Below are 23580 nucleotides of genomic sequence, written 5' to 3'. Positions count from 1 at the left end.
TATGAGGAGCACATAAATGGTACTAAGGATCCTGGCCAGTTGGGAAAACACAGAAGACCCTCTGCCCCAACGAGAAATGAACCCATTCACATGTAAAATGTATTAAATACCACAATTCTCAAAAAGTTCCTTCAAAAGGGTTTAGTTGAAGGCACAGTGTTGATTTGCACTGGTATCTTAGGGAGAGAAGCTGCATTCTGTATATGACTAGTATATGAGGCTCTCTCCCTGAAACCCTTTTCAACCAAAAACTGAATAAAATGTAATTTAGAAAAATGTAATCTTAATGGTGTGCCTTTCAAAAGGCCAAATAAACACTCATGAACACTCCAGATAATTTTTTCAACTACTTGGAAAATATTAATCTCTTACAATGCAACAGAAACCATAATCATTATTTTAGTTCAATTCAGCAGCAAGGGAATTTGTTAAATGTTTGCTTTTCCTGCAATTATATACTTTCAAATCTAACTGATTTGAAGTTACTCCAATGTACTATAATGAATTAACAATTTTACTCATTTAAAGCTCACCCCTCTGACTTTAATGCTGATAATGCATTTTAAGACAGTTTTTTAAATTAAATCTTAAAAAAAAAAATCAAACCTTTAAACACAATTCATTTTGGTACTAGAAGTAAAGACCATTATTTGACCAATAAGTTCACGATGAATAACCTTAGACATATGCCTATTACAAAATATAAGATTTAGATGACATGGTTACTAATTCAATCATTAAAGATAAATTATGACCACAAAAAAATCTGAATTGCCAATGATCTAGCAGAGCTATTAATGTATCAACTATTTTCAAATATAACATGTTCATTACTGTATATAACCAATTTAAATAATACTGTAATAAGACTTATTGAGTATAACCTGTTCAGTCTTACCTGTATGATGGAGGTCTAATGTTGTCTTTGTAGATGCTTCCAAACAATATTTTTCCCTGTAACTATCCCCATGATTAATTCCTTTAGCACATTCTTTAGTAGGCAAATTAAAATTGCATGTTCTGGGATCATTTTGTGGCTGGAGAAAATTATTCTTATTTGCAGCAACCTAAAAAAACAAAGTATGTATTTTATGCTGATATTAAACCTAATTTCCCATATTTTTACATAATAGATTCCCAATTTAAAATACTGAATATGAGCTACTAGTTTCTCATATCTAAATAGGGAATAGATATTTTAAAATAAACTAAAATTATAATTTTTTTAAACTAGTTTCATTATGTTATAAAAGCTGAAAGCTGGTAAAGAATCCACCTGCAATGCAGGAGACCTGGGTTCAGTCCCTGGGTTGGGAAGATCCCCTGGAGAAGGGAAAGGCTACCCACTCCAGTATTCTGGCCTGGAGAATTCCATGGACTATACAGTCTATACAGACCGTGGGGCTGCAAAGAGTCGGAGGGGACTGAGCGACTTTCACTTTCACTCTCACTTTCACAAGCTGAAAGATACCACAGAATGAAAACTATGCTTACAATGTGTTCTGTCTTAGACCCTAGTGTATTTTAAGCAACAGATCAAATGAGGTTTTAAACAAGTCACAATGTGCCCTTCTCAGTCAACCGCTTATTTTTCTTGCTAAATTTCTCAACATTAAAAGCAACACTTAAATATTGTTAATTTTTTACGTGGCTAATGATATACTGCTGTGGTATTGTTTTAACAGTACCTTATATTTTAGAGTCAAATACTAAAATATTTACAAATGAGAAGAGATTCCTGGAAGCTGTGTCAAAATAATGAGTTGGGGGAAAAGAGGGAGGGAGCTGGAAGGTAAAAATACAGCAAGAGGGGTCACAAACTGACAACTGCCAAGGCTGGGTGATGTGTACATGGGGGTTCTTCATATACTCTTTTATCTATTTTTATATGTGTATCAATTTTCTGTTGCTGCTGTAACAAATTACAACAAACTTAGTGGCTTAAAACAACACAAATGCATTGTCTTATAATTCTCTAAGTTTGAACTCTGACTTGGCTCTTACCAGGCTGACATCAAGGTCATTTGCATTTCTTTCAAGAGGGTCTAAGACAGAACACATGTCCTTGGCTTTCCAAACTTCTAAAAGCTACCAGCATTGCTACACTTCACAGTCAGTGCCTCTGCATCTCTCTGCCCTGCTTCCTTAATCACATCTCTTTCTCTAACTCTCATCTGTCTCCCTCTTCTACTTTTAAGGACCTTTGTGATTATATTGGGCCCACCTTGATAAGCCAGAATGACCACCCTCCCTCCCATCTCAAGGTCCTCAAACATTAATCACTTAGTCAAGAGTCCTTTTTGCCATGCGAGGTTAATACATTCACGGGTTTCCATGGATCAGGATATGGACGTTTTTGGAAGATCATTTTTTTGTCTACAATAGTATGTTTGAAGTTTTTTTTAAATAACAGCTCACATTAACAGACACAGCTGTCATAGCTCTATAAATTTTCATTTTAACAAATTTCAGAGACATTCAAAACCTATCTGGTAAGTAAGTCATGGAAATAAATTAATGAGTCACAAATTTTATTTTTTGCAATATTTTATTTTGATATAATTTTAAGCTTATAGAAACATTCCAGAAATACAAGGAAGTCCCATGTACTCTTTACCCAAATTCACCATTTGTTTACATTCTGCTCCATTTACTTTCCCTCTATCTCTCCTGTGCATGTATGTGTATCACGTGTGTGTGTGTACATTTAAAGTAAGCTGGAGACACTGTGTTCCTTTACCTCTAAAAATGACAGTGTGTTTGCAAAGAGTAAACACACTCTCTTACATAATCACAGTAACTACCAAAATCAAAAATTTAACAATGGTAGTAAAATATTATCATCTAATCCACAGCCCACATTCAAATGGGGTCACTTACCCCAACAATGTCTTTTGACAGTTTATTTCCCTGAGCAAGGATCCAATCCCAGACCACACAATACATTTAGTCAACAGTTTCTTTAGTTTCAATCTAGAACAGTTCCTCACCTTTATTCATCTTTTGTGATTTCTGACACTTTCAAAGAATACAGGCCAACTATTTTATAGAATGTTCCCCTATTTGGACTGTCTGATGTTTCCTAATGATGAGCTTCAGATTACATATTTTGGAAGGAATATCATAGTTCACCATACTAAGGGCACAAAATATCAATCTGTCCATTAATGGAGGCAGCCATTTGATTAAAGTGGTGTCTACCAGGTATTCTCGCCAAGTTAATATTTTTCTACTTGTTTTTAAAGTATGTTGTAAGGAGATGCTTGAGTCTATTCAAGTATCCTATTTCCTGATGAAATATTCACCCATTAATCTGATGGGTTTTGGAACCCATTAATATTTTCTGACACCACCATTACCTTTATTTTTGTGATTTAGCATTTCACTCTGAGAAAGAGTTTACTACTTATTTAGTTATATTACTATGGCTTCAGACTCCTATATTATTCAGTGGGTTATTATCCATTATACAGTTATTATCTGTTATCCAGTATATTTATTTTGATGCTCGATTTGTTCCATATTTTTATCAGACCATTCAAATAAAAGACCCCTGAAGTCACCAAACCAATACATTCTTGGTATGGATTAATTCAATCTAAGAAAAAAATTTAAGGATGGAATAGACAAAGGAGACAGTAAAGTTGACTGCCAAGCCTAATATTTTTAGGTTTTGCATGTTGCCTTACTTAACATAGCTGTACGGTTTCAAAAATGCCTACTTCACTAGTATTTAAAGAAAACTATTTAGTTTCTTGATAATAATTATAAGAGGAAAATAATAAACCAGTGGTTTTGGTTTCAAATTAGTCCTTAGAACCTCCACCAGAAAATAAACCTAAAGACAAGGGTGTCAAAATGATTCAATGGAGGAAAAAACAGTCTTTTCAAAAAATGGTCCTGGAACCCAATTAGATATCCACATGTAAAATGATACAGTTGGATTCCTACCTCACACCATCCATAAAAACCATTTCAAAATGGGTCACAGACTAAAATGGAAGAATTACAACTATAAAACTCTTGGAAGAAAACACGGTAAATCTTCATGACCTTCTCAGATACAACACTAAAATCACAAGTACTACCAACACCAAAAAAGAAAAACCCAGATAAACCGGACTTCATCAAAATTTAAAACATTCGTGCTACAGACGAAACCATCAAGAAAGTGAAAGGTAATCAATAACAAGGTGAAAATATTTGCAAATCATGTATCTGATAAGGCACCTATGTTTAGAACCTATACAGACTCTTACAACTCTGTAATAAAAAGCAAATAATCCAACTTAAAAAAATAGGATCTGAATAAACAATTCTCCAAAAAAGATATACAAATGGCCAATAAGCACATACAAAAACACTCAACATTAGCCACCAAGGAAAAGTAAATCAAAACCCCAAGTCAGATACCACTTCATCCATAGTATGGTTATAATCAAACAGATAATGTTAAGTGTCAATAAACATGTGGAGGACTGAAACCTCACACATTAATAACGGGGATGAAACAGTACAGCCACCATGGCATTAAAAGGTTAACCACAGAATTATTACATGACCCAGCAATTCCATCCTAAGAATGCACCCAAGAGAAATGAAAACATATGTCTATACAACAATTTACACATGAATATTCATTAGCATTATTCATAATACCTAAATTTCAAAAATAGAAACAATTCAAACATCCATCAACCGACAGATGGAATAATAAAATATGGTATATTAATGCAATGAAATATTACTCAGTGTGGTAAGCAGAATAATGCCTCCCAAAGATGTCTGTACCCTAATTCCCAGAACCTGCGGAAATCTTACCTTCTGTGGCAAAAGAGACTTTGTAGATGCAATTAAGGTTAAGGACCTTGAAATAGAGAGACTGTCCTGAGTTATCCAGGGCGACCCAATCTAACCAAATGAGTTCCAGTTTCAGAGAACCAAAAAGATGTCAATAAAAGGAATCAAACTGCCACTACCAATTTTCAAAGAATTAAGAAGGGGGCCACCAGGATTGCAGTTGGTCTGTAGAAACTAGAAAAGGCAAAGGAAACACTCTTAAAATCTCCAGAAAAAAATGCGACCCTGCCAACACCTTGACAAGCCCAATGTGACGCACGTTGAGCTTCTGACTTACAGAACTATAAGATAATACATTTGCATTGCTTTAAGTCACTAAATTTCTGGTAATCTGCTACAGCAGCAATAGGAAACTAATACATTCAGCAATAAAAAGAAATAAATTACTGATACATGCCACAATATGGACGAGCCCTGAAAAGCACTATGAAACTGAAAACAGTGAGTCATAAAAGGCCACATGTTGTATGACTCTATTTACATGAAATGTTCATAATAGATAAATACATAAAACAGAAAGTATATTAGTGATTACAAAGGGCTGAGGGATTTGGATGGGTTGATGTATGTGAAGTCTCTCTCTGGAATGATTAAAATGGTCTGAAATTGATTTTGGTGATCATTGCACAACTTTGACCATATGAAATACAACTGAATTGTAGTAGGTAGATTACAGGTATGTCCATTTAATTTAAACAAAGTTGCTTTTATAAAAAGAAATCAAAAAATGAAAAACTATGCTTACATAATTTTCTCCTTACATTGTGGCCAGAATTCTAAACGAGTGTTGGATAAAACAAACAGATGCAGTCTAAAAAACAGAGTCAAGAATAAGTAGATATTTTCAACAACAAAACAGCTGAAAGCCTCAAAGAATGTGAAGACATTTCTCCACAGAAGATGAGCATATGGTCAATAAGCACATGAAAAAATGCTCAGAATTACTAGCCATTAGGAAAATGCAAATCAAGACCACAGTGGAATACCACTTCACAACAACAAGGATGACCATAATCAAAAAAAAAAAACAGCAACGAAAACAAAATAACCAGTGTTGCTAAGGATGTGGAGAAATTGGAATCCTCACACATCAATGGTGGGAATGTAAAATGTTTCGGTACCTATGGAAAGCAATTTGGTAGTACCTTAAAAACTAAACATAGAATTACTGTATCATCTGGCAACTCCACTGTTGGGTATATATATATACAAGAGAACTAAAAGTAGGTATCTAAACAGAACCATGTATGCCAATGTTCATATCAGCATTATTCACAATAGAAAAAAAGTAGAAACCAAGGATCTATCAATGAAAGAATGAACAAAATATAGTGTATGTATATACATACATGTATGTATATGTGTGTATATATACACATATGTATGTGCATATATATATATATATATGTATATACATACAATTGAATCAACATTCAGAAAACTAAGTGATGGGCATCTGGTCCCATCACTTCATGGGAAATTGATGGGGAAACAGTGGAAACAGTGGCTGACTTTATTTTGGGGGGCTACAAAATCAGTGCAGATGGTGACTGCAGCCATGAAATTAAAAGATGCTTGCTCCTTGGAGGAAAAGCCCTGACCAACCTAGATAGCATATTAAAAAGTAGATACATTACTTTGCCGACAGAGGTCTGTCTAGTCAAGGCTATGGTTTTTCCAGTAGTCATGTATCGATGTGAGAGTTGGACTATAAAGAAACCTGAGCACCAAAGAATTGATGCTTTTGAACTGTGGTGTTGGAGGAGACTCTTGAGAGTCCCTTGGACTGCAAGGAGATCCAACCAGTACACCCTAAAGGAGACCAGTCCTGGGTTTTATTGGAAGGACTGATGTTGAAGCTGAAACTCCAATACTTTGGCCACCTGATGCAAAGAGCCAACTCATTTGAAAAGATCCTGCTGCTCGGAAAGATTGAAGGTAGGAGAAGAAGGGGACGACAGAGGATGAGATGGTTGGATGGCATCACGGACTCAATGGACACGAGTTTGAGTAAACTCCAAGAGTTTGTGATGGACAGGGAGGCCTGGCATGCTGCAGTCCCTGGGGTCGCAAAGAGTCAGACACGACTGAGCAACTGAGCTGAACTGAAACAACTGAATATTACTTAATCACATAAAGCATTGATGTTCACACCTGCTACAACATGGGTGATCCTAGAAAACACAGGCTAAGTGAAATAAGCCAGACACAATAGGACAAATATTTATGATTCCACTTAAATATGAGGTACCTGCTGCTGCTGCTGCTAAGTCGCTTCAGTTGTGTCCGACTCTGTGCAACCCCACAGACAGCAGCCCACCAGGCTTCCCCGTCCCTGGGATTCTCCAGGCAAAAACACTGGAGTGGGTTGCCATTTCCTTCTCCAATGCATGAAAATGAAAAGTGAAAGGGAAGACGCTCAGTCGTATCTGACTCTTAGTGACCCCATGGACTACGGTCTACCAGGCTCCTCCATCCACAGGATTTTCCAGGCAAGATTACTGGAGTGGATTGGCATTGCCTTCTCCAAAATATGAGGTACCTAGAGTAATCAAATTCATGGAGACAGAAACAGTAGTGACGATCAGGGAAGGGAAAATAGGGAATTATTGCCTAATGGTACACAGAAAATGGTGATTATTGAACAATAAAGAAAATGTAATTAATGCCATTTACCTGCACACTTAAAAATGGTAAAATGGCAAATTTTATGCTATATATATTTTGCCATAATAAAAAAAGAAAAAATATTAGTAGACTTCAATCTCCAGAACATAAATCAGAGAACTGTAGAGTAGCCAAAGTGTGGCCTGTCCATTCTACATATGCTCTACATAATCTTTATAAACCCTCTAGTATACCAGACTTAAATAATCCTTCATCTTAGTAGCAGAGAACATATATTAAGACTGTTTTGAGCACTTACTTTTTATAAGTAAAAAGGAAAGGAAGTTTCCACAACAGTGATATAAAACATTATTTATGTATGTTTTCTCTTTAATTGACTTCCCTGGTGGCTCAGGTGGTAAAGCGTCTGTCTACAATACAGGAGACCTGGGTTCGATCCCTGGGTCGGGAAGATTCCCTGGAGAAGGAAATGGCAACCCACTCCAGTACAGTTGCCTGGAAAATCCCATGGACAGAGGAGCCTGGTAGGCTACAGTCCATGGGGTCGCAAAGAGTCAGACACGACTGAGCACACTTTCACTTCCTTCTCTTTAATTACCTTATCCAAAGTTTTCATTTACTTATGTGGTACCTTTAAAAAGAACACTGATCCAAAATAACTTTTTTTCTTGAACAAGAATCTCCACCCCTTCCCTTGTGGAGGTATTTTTCACTATTACCAAAAGTTTATTTATAGACCTAACCCAAGTTTACTTTATACCATTCCTTCAAATATATATAGTTAGCCATTATGTCTAAGGTTTTTAGAAGAATTTATCAGAGATACTGAAAATTCCTATAGGCAGTGAACATTGTTAACTGTTTAAATGGCAATTTTTTAAAATACATGCTTCTCTACATTAGGCTTCCGTTACTGTTATTTTTTTTTTTTTACCTCAAATAACTTTATATCTGAATTCAGTTTTGCAACCTCTTCATTAGGACTTGGATGACTTCTTGCTGGTGATATAAACTTTGGTTTTTTGAAGGGATTCCCTTGCAACTGACTTGGTGCTGCTGATCGTCTCATATTTAGTAATATTAACCTGAAAAATACCCAAAAGTCAATTCATCAGAAGTCTGATTAGAATTACCTCCAAATATATATCATCACTATAATCATGACATCTTTAAAAATATAAGGGAATAAGCCTGTAAAAAGCCTTAGAAAACAAATTCAACAGCTGGTAACATTTTCTTTTCCATCACAAAAGGCTTTTGAAATGTATTAAGGTTCAAGATATATGGTATAAACTTGAACATATATTGTACCGATTTTGATAAAATTATAGATTAGATAACAACAATAAAGCCTTAAACATAATTTAGATAGTTTCAAAATCAAAGAAAACATAATTATTCACATACATATATAAAGCATGTTGCTTTTTTCCTATTCCACCAATCCATAAACTGTATGCGAGTAGCAATCATTGTTTTCTTAACCATTCTGTAAGCAGCATCAACCACAAAGCCAGATACATGATAATCACTAACAAATACTTTTGAATGAGTGAATAAAATCCTGGCAATTGAAAGAATACATTTAAGAGTTCAATTTTTACTATCCTATTTCCTTTTAAAGCAGTGAGGTATTTTAAATAAATAAATCAAGAGACAAGAACCACGTTTCCAAACTTTTGCTTGATGTTATTTCCATCAAGACAAGAACATTACAAGTATACATCATGCTTCTGCAATGGACAGCAGAAAGCACTCTAATTTAAAGCAATCTCACAAAACTGTACACAAGATAAGGCATCAACAAGGATGTACATGGCTACCAAAATAATTTGCGTAACCCAGAAATTACACTTTTGGAAATTTACCCTAAGAATTAGCAAATATATACGCAAAGAATTATGTATACAGTTTTCATGCCAATATTACTTATAGTAGAAGAAGGGAAATTTAAATATCTACAACAGGGTACTGGATAAAATTGAATACACTCTCTTCCTACATGACTAAAATGTAGTGCTGCAATTTTCCAAACAAGCCATGCTCTCTTTTCCTCTAGGTCTTTGAACAAACTCCCTACACAGTGTAGGGTCTCCGATACAGCCTTTACCCATTTTTCTTTGCTTGATGAACTTCAATTTATCCTTTAGGGCTCTTAACTGTGAGCCGCCTTCATCTCCCCCAAAGACTGGATTAGAGATCCTTCCTATGTGTCTACTACCCAAGCACTTTTCACACTGTAATGAAACTGCCTATTAATTCCCCCAAGTTGTAAACTCCTGGATCAGGCATGAAGTCTTACCTTCCAATCATCAGTATATTGCCAGTACCAACACAAGAAGGCGTTCACTATTTGTTAAACAGTTCTACAACGATGAACAGGGGGGGTGTGGAGGGTGGGGATCACATTTTAAAAGAATGCTTAATGATATGAGAAACTTTTATACATCAAATAAAAAATGGCTAAAAACAGCAATTTTAGCAAAGTTGCAAAAATACAAGATTAAAACTCAAAAATCAATTATTTTCCAACATATCACCAATAAGTAGAATTTGAATTTAAAAACACAATACCATTTGCAGTAGCACCCCACAAAAATGAAGTATTTAAGGGTAATCTAACAAAGCATGTACAAGATCTATATAAGGAAAAACTATAAAAACTCTGCTGAGCAAAATCAAAGAACTAAATAAATGGAGAGATATTGAACGTCCCTGGTGGTCCAGTGGTTAAGAATCACATGCCAGTGCAAGGAACACGGGTTCAATCTCTGGTCTGGGACGATTCCACATGTCACTGAAAGCAATTAAAAGCCTGAGTGCCACAATTACAGAGCCCACGCTCTAGAGCCCACAAGCTGCAACTACTGAAGCCTGCATGCCCCACAGTGCATGCTCTGTAACAAGAGAGGCCACCACAAGCTCAGTTCAGTTCAGTCGCTCAGTTGTGTCCGATTCTTTGCAACCCCATGAACCGCAGCAAGCCAGGCCTCCCTGTCCATCACCAACTCCCGCAGTCCACCCAAACCCATGTCCATTCTGTCGGTGATGCCATCCAACCATCTCATCCTCTGTTGCCCTCCCCTTCTGCCTTCAATCTTTCCCAGCATCAGGGTCTTTTTCAATGAATCAGCTCTTTCCATCAGGTGGGAAGTATTGAAGCTTCAGCATCAGTCCTTCCAATGAATATTCAGGGTTGATTTCCAAGGTTAACCTATTTGATCTACTTGCTTGTCCGAGGGACTCTCAAGAGTCTTCTCCACCATCACAGTTCAAAAGCATCAATTCTTTGGCACTCTGCCTTCTTTATGGTCCAGCTCTCACATCCATACACAATTACTGGAAAGACCTTGACTATACAGACTTTCGTCAGTAAAGTGTTGCCTTTACTTTTTAATACACTATCTAAATTTGTCATAGTTTTCCTGCCAAGAAGCAATCGTCTTCTAATTTCATGGCTGCAATCACCATCCGCAGTTATTTTAGAGTACAAGAAGAGGAAATCTGTCATTGATTCCCCCCTTTTCCCTTCTATTTGCCATGAACTGATGGGACCAGATGCCACAATCTTAAGTCTTTTTTAATACTGAGTTTTAAGCTTTTTCACTCTCCTCTTTCACCCTCACCAAGAGGCTCTTAAGTTCTTCACTTTGTCATTAAAGTGGTATTATTTGCATATCTGAGGCTGTTGATATTTTCTCCTGGCAATCTTGATTCCAGCTTGTAACTCATCCAGCCCGGCATTCTACAAGATGTGCTCTGCGTGTAAGTTAAATGAACAGTGTGACAACAAACAGCTTTGTCATACCACTTTTTCAATTTTGAACCAGTCAACTGTTCTATATGAGGTTCTAACTGTTGCTTCTTGATCTGCATACAGGTTTCTCAGGCGACAAGATGGTCTGGTATTCCCAACTGTTTAAAAGTTTTCCATAGTTTATGATCCACACAGTCAAAGGCTTTAGCGAAGTCAATGAAACAGAGGTAGATGTTTTTCTGGAATTCCCTTGCTTTCTCTATGAATCAGCAAATGTTGGCTAAATTGATGTTTTTGAACTGTGATGCTGGAGAAGATTCTTGAAAGTCCCATGGACAGCAAGATCAAACCAGTTAATATTGAAGGAAATCAACCCCAAATATTTATTGGAAGGAATGATGCTAAAGCTCCAATACTCTGGGGCCACCTGATGAGAAGAGCTGACTCACTGGAAAAGACCCTGATGCTGGGAAAGACTGAAGGCAGGAAGAGAAGGGGACGACAGAGGATGAGATGGTTGGATGACATCACCAACTCAGTGGACATGAGTTTGAACAAACTCCAGGAGATGGTGAATGACAGGGAGGCCTGGTGTGCTGCAGTCCATGGGATGGCAAAGAGTCGGACACGACTGAGCGACTCAATAACAAGGTGGTGCTAGTGGCAGAGAACCCGCCTGCCAATGCAGGAAACATAAGAGACACAGGTTCAATCCCTGGATCGGGAAGACCCTCTGGAGGAGGACATGGCAATCCCCTCCAGTATTCTTGCCTGGAGAATTCCACGGACAGAAGAGCCTGGCAGGCTACAGTCCATAGGGTCGCAAAGAGTCAGACACAACTAAAGTGAATTAGCATGCACGCACACATGCAAAGAAAATGAACCTAGAAACAAGACTTTACACTCTTCAGAATACTTAACTTAAAATGAATCATAGGCTTACATGTAAAACACAAAGCGAAAATACTCCTAGAAGATAATACAGAAGAAAATCTAGATGACCTTGGGTTATGGTGATGACTTTTTAGCTACAACACCAAGGAAAAACCCCATGAAAGAGATAACTGATAAGCTAGACTTCATTAAAATTTAAAACTTGTGCTTTGCAAAAACAATGTCAAAGTAATGAAAAGACAAGCCACACTAGGAGAAAATACCAGCGAAAGGTGCATCTGATAAAGAGCTATTATCCAAAATATACAAAGAAATCTTAAAACTCAACAATAAAACAATCCAATTAAAAAGTGGGCCAAAGATCTTTTTTTTTTTAATTTTAGTTTTTTATTTTTTAAATCACAAAAGATATAAAATAGCAAATAAGCACATGGAAAGATGCTCCACATCATATGTCATCAAAAATGAAGACAATCCAAAACAGATGATACCAAATGCTGGTGAGGACGTGGGGCAATAGGAATCTTCATTCATTCCTGGTGGGGATGCAAAATGGTACAGCCACTTTGGAAGACATTTGGGTACTTTCTTACAAAATTGAACATATTTTTATCATAGGATAAACTCCTTTCAACAAAGAGTTGAAAAAAACCTGCATAAAAATGTTTTACCGCACCTTTATTCATTATTGCCAAAACTTGAAAGCAACCAAGCACTCAGGTGAATGAATAAACAAACTGTGGTGCATTCAGACCACGGAATGTTACTCAACACTTACTGAAAACAGAGAAAGAAAGAAAAGAAAAAGAGCTGCCAAGCCATGAAAAGACATGGAGGAACTGTAAATGCGTATTACTAACTGAAAGAAGCCAATCTGAAAAGGCTACATACTATATGATTCCAACTATGTGACATCCTAGAAAACTACAGAGGCAAAAGTATGGAGTAAAAAGATCACTGCCAAGGGTTAGGGGAGGGGCCCAGATGAAAAGGCAGACCACAAAATTTTTTAAGGCAGAGAAACTGTAGTTTATAATGCCCTAATGATGGATACATGTCATTACATGTTTGTCCAAATGCACAAAATGTACAAGGCCACGAATAAATCCTAATGTAAACTACGGACTCTGGGTGCTTACGTGTGTCAATGGTAACAAATGTAGCATTCTGGTGAGGGATGCTAATAACAAGGGAAGGCAGTGGTACATGGGAAATCTCCACCTAAACCTAATGCTGTACACCTAAAACATCTCCCTCCACTTTGCTAAACCTGAAACTGCTCTAAAAACAGTAAATTTTAATTTCACAAATGACTACCAAACATGTTCAGCAACATTTCAATGTTATAAAAGAAAAAGACAAAAAAACAGTATGTGAGTTTGTGCTAAAGACTAGAATGCAAAGGGGCATGGGAAACTTTCGGGTGTGATCAAGGTAAGCTCCATCATATCGCAGTGTGGTTACAAGTTTGTTAAAAGTCATCTAAGTGTACACATTGAGTTATTCACTGAAAATTACACATCTATAGAGAGTTTAAAAAGACTAGAAAAACACATGCACAACATGAAAATTATATCTAGATGTCAGAAGTACCAGTAATTTTTATTTTCTTCTGACTTCTTTACTGTGTATTTCCAATTTTCTACAAAGGAAAAAAGAACTACAGCCAATTAAGCTGGGACATGCCATCACTGCTGGTTAGACATTTCCCACTTTCAGCAACGTAAAAATGAGGAAATACATGAGTATCTGATAAATAACCAGTCTGTATGTAGTTTGAGGGATCAGCAATGGTATAAAAATCAACAGAAATCTCAACTAACATACAGACCAGAGGCCAGAAGGCGAAGCTCTCCCAGTACATGATGATAGCAACAACCAACAGTTACAAGAAGAACCCTCTTCTTGCCTGGCAAAAACTCAGCCAATAAAACTGTCAAAACTCAGCCAATGAAAAGTCACTACTGGGACTTCCCTGGTGATCCACTGGTTAAGAATCCGCGCATCCACTGTGGAGGGGTGTGGAGGGAAGGCGTCAGGGTGGACTCTAGGCAGGGAACTACAACCCCACATGCCACATGGCGTCGGCCACCCCCCTCCCCAAAAAATGAAAGAAAAGTCACTAGACTTCAAACTGTCCTCCAATGGACTCCAATGGACTCTTTGTTTACCGCAGCCCTTTTATATTTACTTTTGGTTTGGCTGGGCCTCCCTGCTATGCACGGGCTTTCTCTAGTTGCAGCGAGCAGGGGCTACTCTTTCCTGTGGTGCATGAACTTCTCACTGGCACGGTTTCCACTGACGGGGAGCACAGGCTCTAGAGCGTGTGGGCTCCAGAAGTCCTGCTGCAGGGGCTTAGCTGCATCCCAGCATGTGCGATCTTCCTGGACCAGGGATCAAACCCATGTTTCCTGCACTGGCAGGCGAATTCATATCCACTATACTACCAGGGAAGTCCTACAATAGCCTTCTCAGTTCCTCCCCCTACCCATAAAGTGTTCTCCTCTCCTGGGTGTGCAGGTTTTGCACATGGCTCACCACGATTGCAAACCGCAAACTGCAATTGTTTGCTGATCCCAAGTAAACCCATTTTACCCGGAGAAATAATTAGCAGTCTATTTGCTTAAAGTCAACAGTTTGGTGGCCCAGACCGGGATCCAGAGAAGACCCATGATGACTCCAAGACTGGTCAGCAAACAGGTGCAGGACCCACACCAAGTCCATTGGTGCCCAATGCTTTTCTTCTTAAACCCTGGGGCTCAAGAGTAAGTCTTTCTCCTGGATCTGAGCTTACATCCTCTTTGGGTTTTGAAGCTCTCCAGGTTTTATTCAGAATCTGTTTCAGGAACTCATTCTTTCTGTTTAAGGCCTAGTTCTGTCTGTGAGTACTCATTTGGCACTTTGGCCTGACACTAAAAACAGGCTGTTTCAACTGTAACTGCACTAGCCTCCAGCCTGAGTCCTTTTAGAACAGGGGCTGTTTTACCGGAAATGTGGCCAGTTCAGCCTTTGGCCAGATTCCCTTTGAAACGGGCTGTTCTAGTGGAACTTCACTATTAAAGCTTTGGGCTCGCTCCCACAGATTTAGGCTGTTTCACTCGAGTTTTGCTGAGCAGCTTTTAGCTTGGCTCTTGTATGACTGGGCTGTTCCCTTAGAACTGGCTGGTATTAGACCTACAAGGTATTTGAGCTTTTTAGGCTTTTGAAACTTATTCTTTCACTCCAGAGGAAAAACTCTGAGAAATAGGATCCCGGTTACCTAAATTATTTTGAGGGTGCACTCTACCACTACAGGGACTCCGGCCGATTTTACGTTTAAAAACTACAGTCCTTCTGTATGCACATTTCCAGCTAAATGGACCGACCTACCCAAAAGCAATTTAGAACATCAATGGCCATTAGGAGGAACTTGTGTAATTCCCAAACTTAACTTTTCTTAAAACCAAACTGGACAACCATAGTTCTAAAATTCCCAAAACTGAAGGAAATGAGTATTTTGATTGCTATTCTGAGGTTTCCAAATGTTATCAGGAGCCTAAAATTGTCTCTTTGCAAAATAACATCTTAGCTGATGCAAACAAAGAAAGGTAAAAAAGCTTCAAAATCCTCTACCCCTCTTCCTCAGCCCTCATGCTGAGGACCGCCCTCTGCACCATCTCTCTTCTCTTCCACACGACCTACACCTCCTCTTCACCCTCAGTTCCCCCATAATAACTCTCCGCCGGAATTTCCCTTTTTCACTAAAAGTCTCCTATCCTCTTTTCCTCTGAACATTTCAGAACCCGCCTTTTAAAATTAAGCTTTCTGAGGACCCAGAGGATAAACTCTTGCTTTCTTATAAACCCTAAACTAAAGCTAAACTGCAAGCAATAGTCAAAGATTTTCCAAAAGTAAACAAAGATCCTCAGGTTTGTATTGGAGTTTAGTATAATCATTCTAACTTATCAACCTGGTTTCTCCAACTTGTATCAGCTAGTTCATATGTGTGTCAGCGAAGTCAGGTCCACAGTATGAAAACTGCTGACTTGGAGGAATTCCCTGCTAGTGCGCTGGTTAGGAATGGATGCACTCACTGTCAGGGCTGGGGTTCAGTCCCTGGTCAGGAAACTAAAACTCCACAAGCCATGCAACCATGGCAGGAAAAAAAAAAAAAGCACACATGCTAATTGGGAAAATACTGAAAGGTCTCTAGAATTACAACCCGAGACCAGTCCACCAACTTATATGGTCAGGCTCAAGCAATCTCCAGTTGACTTCATCAGGCATTTTCACAGACTTCTGCAAAGACTGTTAATTTGAGCAAAACTCAGACTTGCACAAAAAAAATCTGATTAATCTGTTCATAACTATTCCAACTTTAAACTGTTTTTTTTAAAAACAACTCTTTTTTTCCTTCAGATGTTGATTCCACCTAGGTAGCTTTTAACTCTAAGTTCATTAATGGGCTGAACCAGGACCTTTCCTTCTAATAAAATGGACCAGGATAGGATGGAAAACTATGCCTATTCCAGATTTAGCTAATCTAGCAAACCAGCTCTTTCACACTCTAGATGAGTCACCTCAAAGAAAGCCTGCCAAAATTCTTAATATTGAAGTCCAGGAAATAAATTCAAGTCCAGACCCTAAATGAAACCAAAGCCCTCCTAGTTTTGCTATGATTTCAAATAGTCAGGACACTGGAAAGAGACTGTTACAAATTTAAGCACTTTCAGGTGCCATCAGCCCTCTAACCGACATTCTCCCAATTGTCAATAAAGGGATTTTAAGAAACTACAGGGGTTCTTTCCAATTCTTCATCTTAAAAGTTTGCAGAAACATTTGCCAGATTGAGGATGAGTCTCTTCCAGTCTTAAAGGACATCAGAGCCTTACTCTCAGTGTTCAACACCACTACAAAAAGGAGCCTCTGCCTCAGAGTATTACAATAGTTCAAATAGTGGGGAACTCTAATGAACTTCAATAGATTCCTGTCTCTGAATCTATACCCTTTTGTTTAGGCCACTTGAGAGATACACACCCTTTTCCCCTTAGTTTCTCTGCCCAAACCCACTTATTAGGTTGATCCTTCTTTAGAAAAGTCTCATGCCAGAACTTCTTTCTCCCAAAGGGTAATTCTAGAGTTTTTATAGCAGTAAAGCAACCAACCAGGAGAATGGAATTATCTTCGACAACCTGTATTTGCCTCATCTCTCATGTTACTAGAGCTGATTCAGAAAACATAGATCATCTGTCCCTACTGAATCAGCTACCACCCTTCTTATCGGGAAAATCTATACCTGAAGTTGGCAAAATTCACAGTGCATCTCCCATCAAGGGAGATATTTACAAGTGGCGCTAGTGGTAAAGAACCTGCCTGCCAATTCGATCCCTGGTCGGGAAGATACTCTGGAAGAAAGCATGCCAACCCATTCTAGCATTCTTGCCTGGAGAATCCCCAGGACAGAGGAGCCTGGCAGGCTGCAGTCCACAGAGTCGCAAAGAGTCAGACATGACTGAAGCAACTTAGCAAGCTTGCAGGCACACACGCACTCCCATCAAGATTCTAATAGATCCTTCAAATCCTGCCCCCAAATTAATTAATACTCTACAAGTAAAGAAGCCCTTCAAGGCATAAAACCCGTAACAGATTACAAGGCTCAAGACTTTACAGTCTCTAGTATTAGTTATACTCCTATAACATTCCCATTTTACTGGTGAGAAAACTGAAGGGCCAAAGGTAGAATTGCCCTAGGACCTCCAAGCAATAAACAACACTGCTATCTCTTGACACCTTGGCTGTTGTTCCTAACCCTCTACTAAAATCCATTCTCACTGGAAGTAAATTATTTACTGCAACTGATTTATCAGTGTATTCTTTAGCATTCCAGTTGATTGAAGCTACAAAATGCCTTTTTGCCCTAGAGAAGAAAAAACTCACCTGGACAGTAAAAACTCAAGGTTTTACTGAGAGTCCTCCTTATTTCTCATAAACCCTAGAGGATGATCTGTATGATAAAAAGTTCCCCACAGGTTCTACTCTGTATGTAATATGTAATATGTAATACTCTCAAGCTGCCTCCTTGGAAGACAGTATCCACTTGCTAAAGGTTTTAGCCTTATAAGACATAAAACCACCAAGGAAAAATTGTAGTTTGCCCAAACCAAGGTTCACTATTTAGGGCATCTGGTATCAGAACAAGGGCTGTGTATAGATCCAGATAGTCTTCATAGTGTACTAAAGTGAAAGTGAAGTCACTCAGTCGTGTCTGACTCTTTGCGACCCCATGGACTGTAGCCCACCAGGCTCCTCCGTCCATGGGATTCTCCGGGCAAGAGTACTGGAATGGGTTGCCATTTCCTTCTCCAGGGGATCTTCCCGACCCAGGGATCGAACCCAGGTCTCCTGCATTGCAGGCAGACGCTTTAACCTCTGAGCCACTAGGGAAGCCCCTGTGTACTAAGTTTCCCCAAACCCACAGTGAAAGTCAAAGTCACTCAGTCGTGTCCAACTCTTTGTGATGCCATGGATTTCTCCAGGCCAGAATACTGGTGTGGGTAGCCATTCCCCTTTTTTCCAGGGGGTCTTCCCAACCCAGGGATCTAACCCAGATCTCCCGCATTGCCGGTAGATTCTTTACCAGCTAAGCCACCAGGGAAGCCCAAACCCAAAACAACCATCAACTATGAGGCTTCCTTAAGGCCAGTCGGTTATCACTTTGATAACATCCTAAATTTCTCTTATGGCCAATCCTCCCTATGTTTTACTAAAGAACAGGAACCAATTTTATGGGAAGAACCGGAAAACATAGTCTTTGAGGCCTTAAACAAGTTTCATGAACCCACCTGCCCTTGGGCATTCTAATGATCAGATTTCCTTTTCGTGTATGAAAAGGAAGGAAATGCCCTTGCATACTCACCCAAAAACACGGGGACCACCAACAACCCGTAGGGTATTACAACCATTACTGCCACTGCCGTTTTGGTTAAGACCATCAAGAAAATAGTTGTGGGATCCTCATTTTAACACTCATGACGCAGAAATCCTCCTAAATTCAACATTTCCAAGTCAGCTGCCTTGAAGTCCTTTTGTTAAACACTCCTTACATAACACTTCTACAGTGTAATAAGCTGACCCTCCCGCTACTCTTCTCCCCTCTGTCAACCAAGTCCCTCACGACTGCTTAATGCTGAGGGATCATCTGATTCCTTGTGAATGATCTGCAGAAAATTCCTTTGGATAACACTGACATCTTATGGTTCACTGATGTCTGGGAGAGTGACAATATTGGAACTCCTTTTGATAGTGTTGAGGTAGCACCTTTACTACTTCAACTCAACAAACTGAATCATATATGATCAGTGATCTTACATGGGCTTGTACTTTAGCCAAGGGCAAAACTGTCAATATTTACACTAATAGTAGATATGCTTTCAGAGCAGTTCAAGATTTTGGAATGTTGTAGAAGCAATGTGGCTTCCTTACTTCAGCAGAAATGAAATTTTAAAAGGTCCCTATGTTCAGGAGTGATTGGATGCATTACTTTTACCTGCCACGTTAGTCTTTATTAAGATTCTGCTAAACTTGACTCTCTGAAAGCTAAGGGAAATCACCCTGCTAACATTTCCACAAGAAATACTGCCCTTAAAGGAACCAACAGCAGCCAAAGCTCTTTCATGGTCCCAGTGGATATTCTTCTAAATGGTAACTTAGAAAACTGGCTAGAAAAGCCCAACAAGTGGCTTCAGAAAATGAAAAACAAGATTGGAAATTCAATAATTGATGGCTTGATATTTTAATATCAAGAAAGCTCTGGTTTGGACCAAATAACTACCCAGTCTACTAAAGACTCTAAAATTCTCTCTACTAAGCACTATACACCGCAGTTCAAAAGCATCGACTCTTCTGAATCAATGCTTTTCAACTGTGGTGTTGGAGAAGACTCTTGAGAGTCCCTTGGACTGCAAGGAGATCCAACCAGTCCATCCTAAAGGAAATCAGTCCTGAATATTCATTGGAAGGACTGATGCTGAAGCTGAAACTCCAATACTCTGGCCACTTGATGCGAAGAACTGACTCATCTGAAAAGACCCTGATGCTCGGAAAGATTGAAGGTGGGAGGAGAAGGGGATGACAGAGGATGAGATGGCTGGACGGCATCACTGACTCAATGGACATGAGTTTGAGTAAACTCTGGGAGTTGGTGATGGACAGGGAGGCCTGGCATGCTGCAGTCCATGGGGTCACAGAGTGGGACACAACTGAGGGACTGAACTGCTACTATAAGCACTGTACATAATACCACTTGGTCTACTGACAAAATGATAGCATTCATGAATCAATGTTTATGAGGAAATATTAACAAGGCCACAAAAAAGTGCCTACCTTACTTGTCCCGCTTGTATAAAATACAACCCAGGGAACCTGAGAGTACTTCTTCCAGATATTCTAAACTGACTAGTGGACCATTTGAGGTGTGGCAAATGGACTTTGCACAACTTCCTAAGCCTTCCCCCTTACAAACAATCTACCACCTCTTCTGCAGCTAAAGCCTATTTGGAAAAGACCGTCCCAACCCAGAGAACTCACCTCAAACTTCAAAATATTTGAGGAACCCATTTTACTCGCTAGGCACTTCAACAAGGCAGGCCAGTTCTACACCCCTTTCACTGCGCTGATCACCCTCAATGCCCCGGTTTAGTCAAACACACTAGTGGCTTTATTAAGACTCAGTTGACAATTGTTAAAGGCTGTCCAAATATCTCAGCCAAAAGCATTGCCACTGGTGCTCCTAAATCTCACATTTAAGAATCACTATCTTAAACCTTAAACTTTTCAACATCTAAATCCTATCATGTCTAATTTTTCAACCCTTCTCATCCCATACTAAAGAAAATATTAATGAATTTGAGTATGCAGGTATGGGAAAACCAGCAAAGTGGGGATTAAGAAAACACTCTGAAGCCAGCCTGCCATGGCTTGATTTCTAGCTCTGCCATTTATATATGCCCTTAGGCATCCACCAATCCATCTAACTTGCTGATGATGCATTTCAGAGCAAACTGCAGATATCATTACGTGCATGCGCTCAATCGTGTCCTACTCTTTGCGACCCCATGGACTGTAGCCACCCAGGCTCCTCTGTCCATGGACTTTTCCAGGCACAAATATGGAGAGGGGTGCCATTCATACTTCACAGGAGCTTCCTGATCCAAGGACTGAATCCACAGCTTTCACAGTCTCCTGCTTGACAGGAGGATTCTTTACCACCATGCCACTGAGGAAGTACTAGACACCAGTATCAGTTCAGTCAGTTCAGTCACTCAGTCGTGTCTGACTCTTTGCGACCCCATGAATCGCAGCACACCAGGCCTCCCTGTCCATCACCAACTCCCAGAGTTTACCCAAACTCTTGTCCATTGAGTCAGTGATGCCATCCAGCCATCTCATCTTCTGTCATGCTCTCTTCCTCCTACCATCAATGTTTCCCAGCATCAGGGTCTTTTCCAATGAGTCAACTGTTCACATGAAGTGGCCAAAGTACTGGAGTTTCAGCTTCAACATCAGTCCTTCCAGTGAACACCCAGGACAGATCTCCTTTAGGATGGACTGGTTGGATCTCCTTGCAGTCCAAGGGACTCTCAAGAGTCTTCTCCAGCACCACAGTTCAAAAGCATCAATTCTTCGGCGCTCAGCTCTCTTTACAGTCCAACTCTCACATCCATAAATGACCACTGGAAAACCATAGCCTTGACTAGATGGACTTTTGTTGGTAAAGTAATATCTCTGCTTTTGAACATGCAATCTAGGTTGGTCATAACCTTCCTTCCAAGGAGTGAGCATCTTTTCATTTCATGGCTGCAATCACCATCTGCAGTGATTTTGGAGCCCAGAAAAATAAGGTCTGACACTGTTTCCACATCTCTTTGCCATGAAGTGATGGGACTGGATACCATGATCTTAGTTTTCTGAATGTTGAGCTTTAAGCCAACTTTTTCACTCTCCTCTTTCACTTTCATCAAGTGGCTTTTTAGTCCCTCTTCACTTTCTGCCATAAGGGTGGTGTCATCTGTATATCTGAGGTTATTGATATTTCTCCCGGCAATCTTGATTCCAGCTTGTGCTTCTTCCAGCCCAGCATTTCTCATGATGTACTCTGCATAGAAGTTAAATAAGCAGGGTGACAATATGCAGCCTTGACGTACTCCTTGTCCTATTTGGAACCATCACCAGTTCCATGGACTGTTCCATGTCCAGTACTAACTGTTGCTTCCTGACCTGCATATAGGTTTCTCAAGAGGCAAGTCAGGTGGTCTGGTATTCCCATCTCTTCCAGAATTTTCCAGTTTATTGTGATCTACACAGTTGAAGACTTTGGTATACTTCCCCCTAAACATTTCTGAATCCTTATTACTTCTTAAATTAGTGCTATCGGAGCCCTTTCCCAGGCCCTAAAAATAACACCCATTTGGCAGCTCTGCTATGATGCTCTAACATCTTTTATATTCTAACACCTGCTTATTCTTGTTCTCCCAAGTAAAGTGGCAAATCCAGGCTAATGACACATCAGAAGGCCTATATTACCAGGCAATTTAACCCACTGCACTGTGCAACAATTAAGAATACAGTTTTTGAGGCAAATGCCTAAATATAAGTATGGACCATTTCTATCATGTGATCTTCAATGGTTTACATAACTTCCTTGGGCTTCCCTGGTGGCTCAGTGGTAAAGAATCCGCCTGCAATGCAGGAGATGTGAGTTTGATCCCTGGGTCTGGAAAAAGCCCTTGGAGAAGGAAATGTCAACCCACTCCACTATTCTTCCCCAGGGAAAATCTCATGGACAGAGGAGCCTGACAGGCTTCAGACCATGGTGTTGGACAGGACTTAGCAACTATACAAGGACAACATAATAATGATTATTCATAAGACGGTTGGGGGGGTTAAATCAAATACCTAAAGTACTTAGAATAGTCTGACACAGTAAACACGCAATGTTATCTGTAATGTTACTATCTATGATAATTACTATTAGACGCCTTGCACATAACCTTCTATGAGACTAGAGCTGAGGAAGGTCCCGAGAGAGGGTCTAGCAAAAGATGAAGTTGGACAAAGCAGATTTTGACCAAAATCTAGGGATTCTGTTCGGCTTTGAGGCGGGTGTGGGAGGAGAATCATCAAACCTCTAGGATGCAAGAATGCATATACAACAGGCAAGAACCAACAACACACCTCCCCTGCTGTTTCTGCTTTCCGCCTTCCAACTCCATTAGAAGAAAGAAGGTGAACTTGCTCAGTCGTGTCCGACTCTTTGCGACCCCATGGACTGTAGCCCACCAGGCTCCTCTGTCCGTGGGATTCTCCAGGCAAGAATACTGGAGTGGGTTGCCATTTCCTTCTCCAGAGGATCTTCCTAACCCTGGGATCGAACATGGGTCTCCCCCATTGCAGGCAGACGCGTT

At 39.5% G+C, this 23580-nt stretch overlaps 1 protein-coding gene across 4 annotated transcripts in view; it reads right to left on the bottom strand.

Annotated features, from left to right (window-relative positions):
* The window catches only part of RAD54B (RAD54 homolog B), a 111614-nt gene that overhangs the window by 87451 nt on the left and 583 nt on the right, over positions 1-23580 (bottom strand). For 2 of the 4 annotated variants that reach the window (XM_069600625.1, XM_069600626.1), the window contains exons 2-3: positions 8423-8573; positions 899-1067 (exon numbers count right to left, since the gene is read on the bottom strand). In XM_069600625.1, the coding sequence (XP_069456726.1) occupies positions 899-1067; positions 8423-8557 (304 nt within the window). In that variant the 5' untranslated portion in view covers positions 8558-8573. The remainder of the gene's footprint in view (positions 1-898; positions 1068-8422; positions 8574-23580) is intronic. The other 2 variants (XM_069600628.1, XM_069600627.1) reach the window with 1 other exon arrangement.

Source organism: Ovis canadensis, chromosome 9 (assembly GCF_042477335.2).
Source record: "Ovis canadensis isolate MfBH-ARS-UI-01 breed Bighorn chromosome 9, ARS-UI_OviCan_v2, whole genome shotgun sequence".
Taxonomy (NCBI): domain Eukaryota; kingdom Metazoa; phylum Chordata; class Mammalia; order Artiodactyla; family Bovidae; genus Ovis; species Ovis canadensis.
Note: the sequence above shows the minus strand (reverse complement) of the source record. Positions and strands in the feature narration are given on the sequence as shown.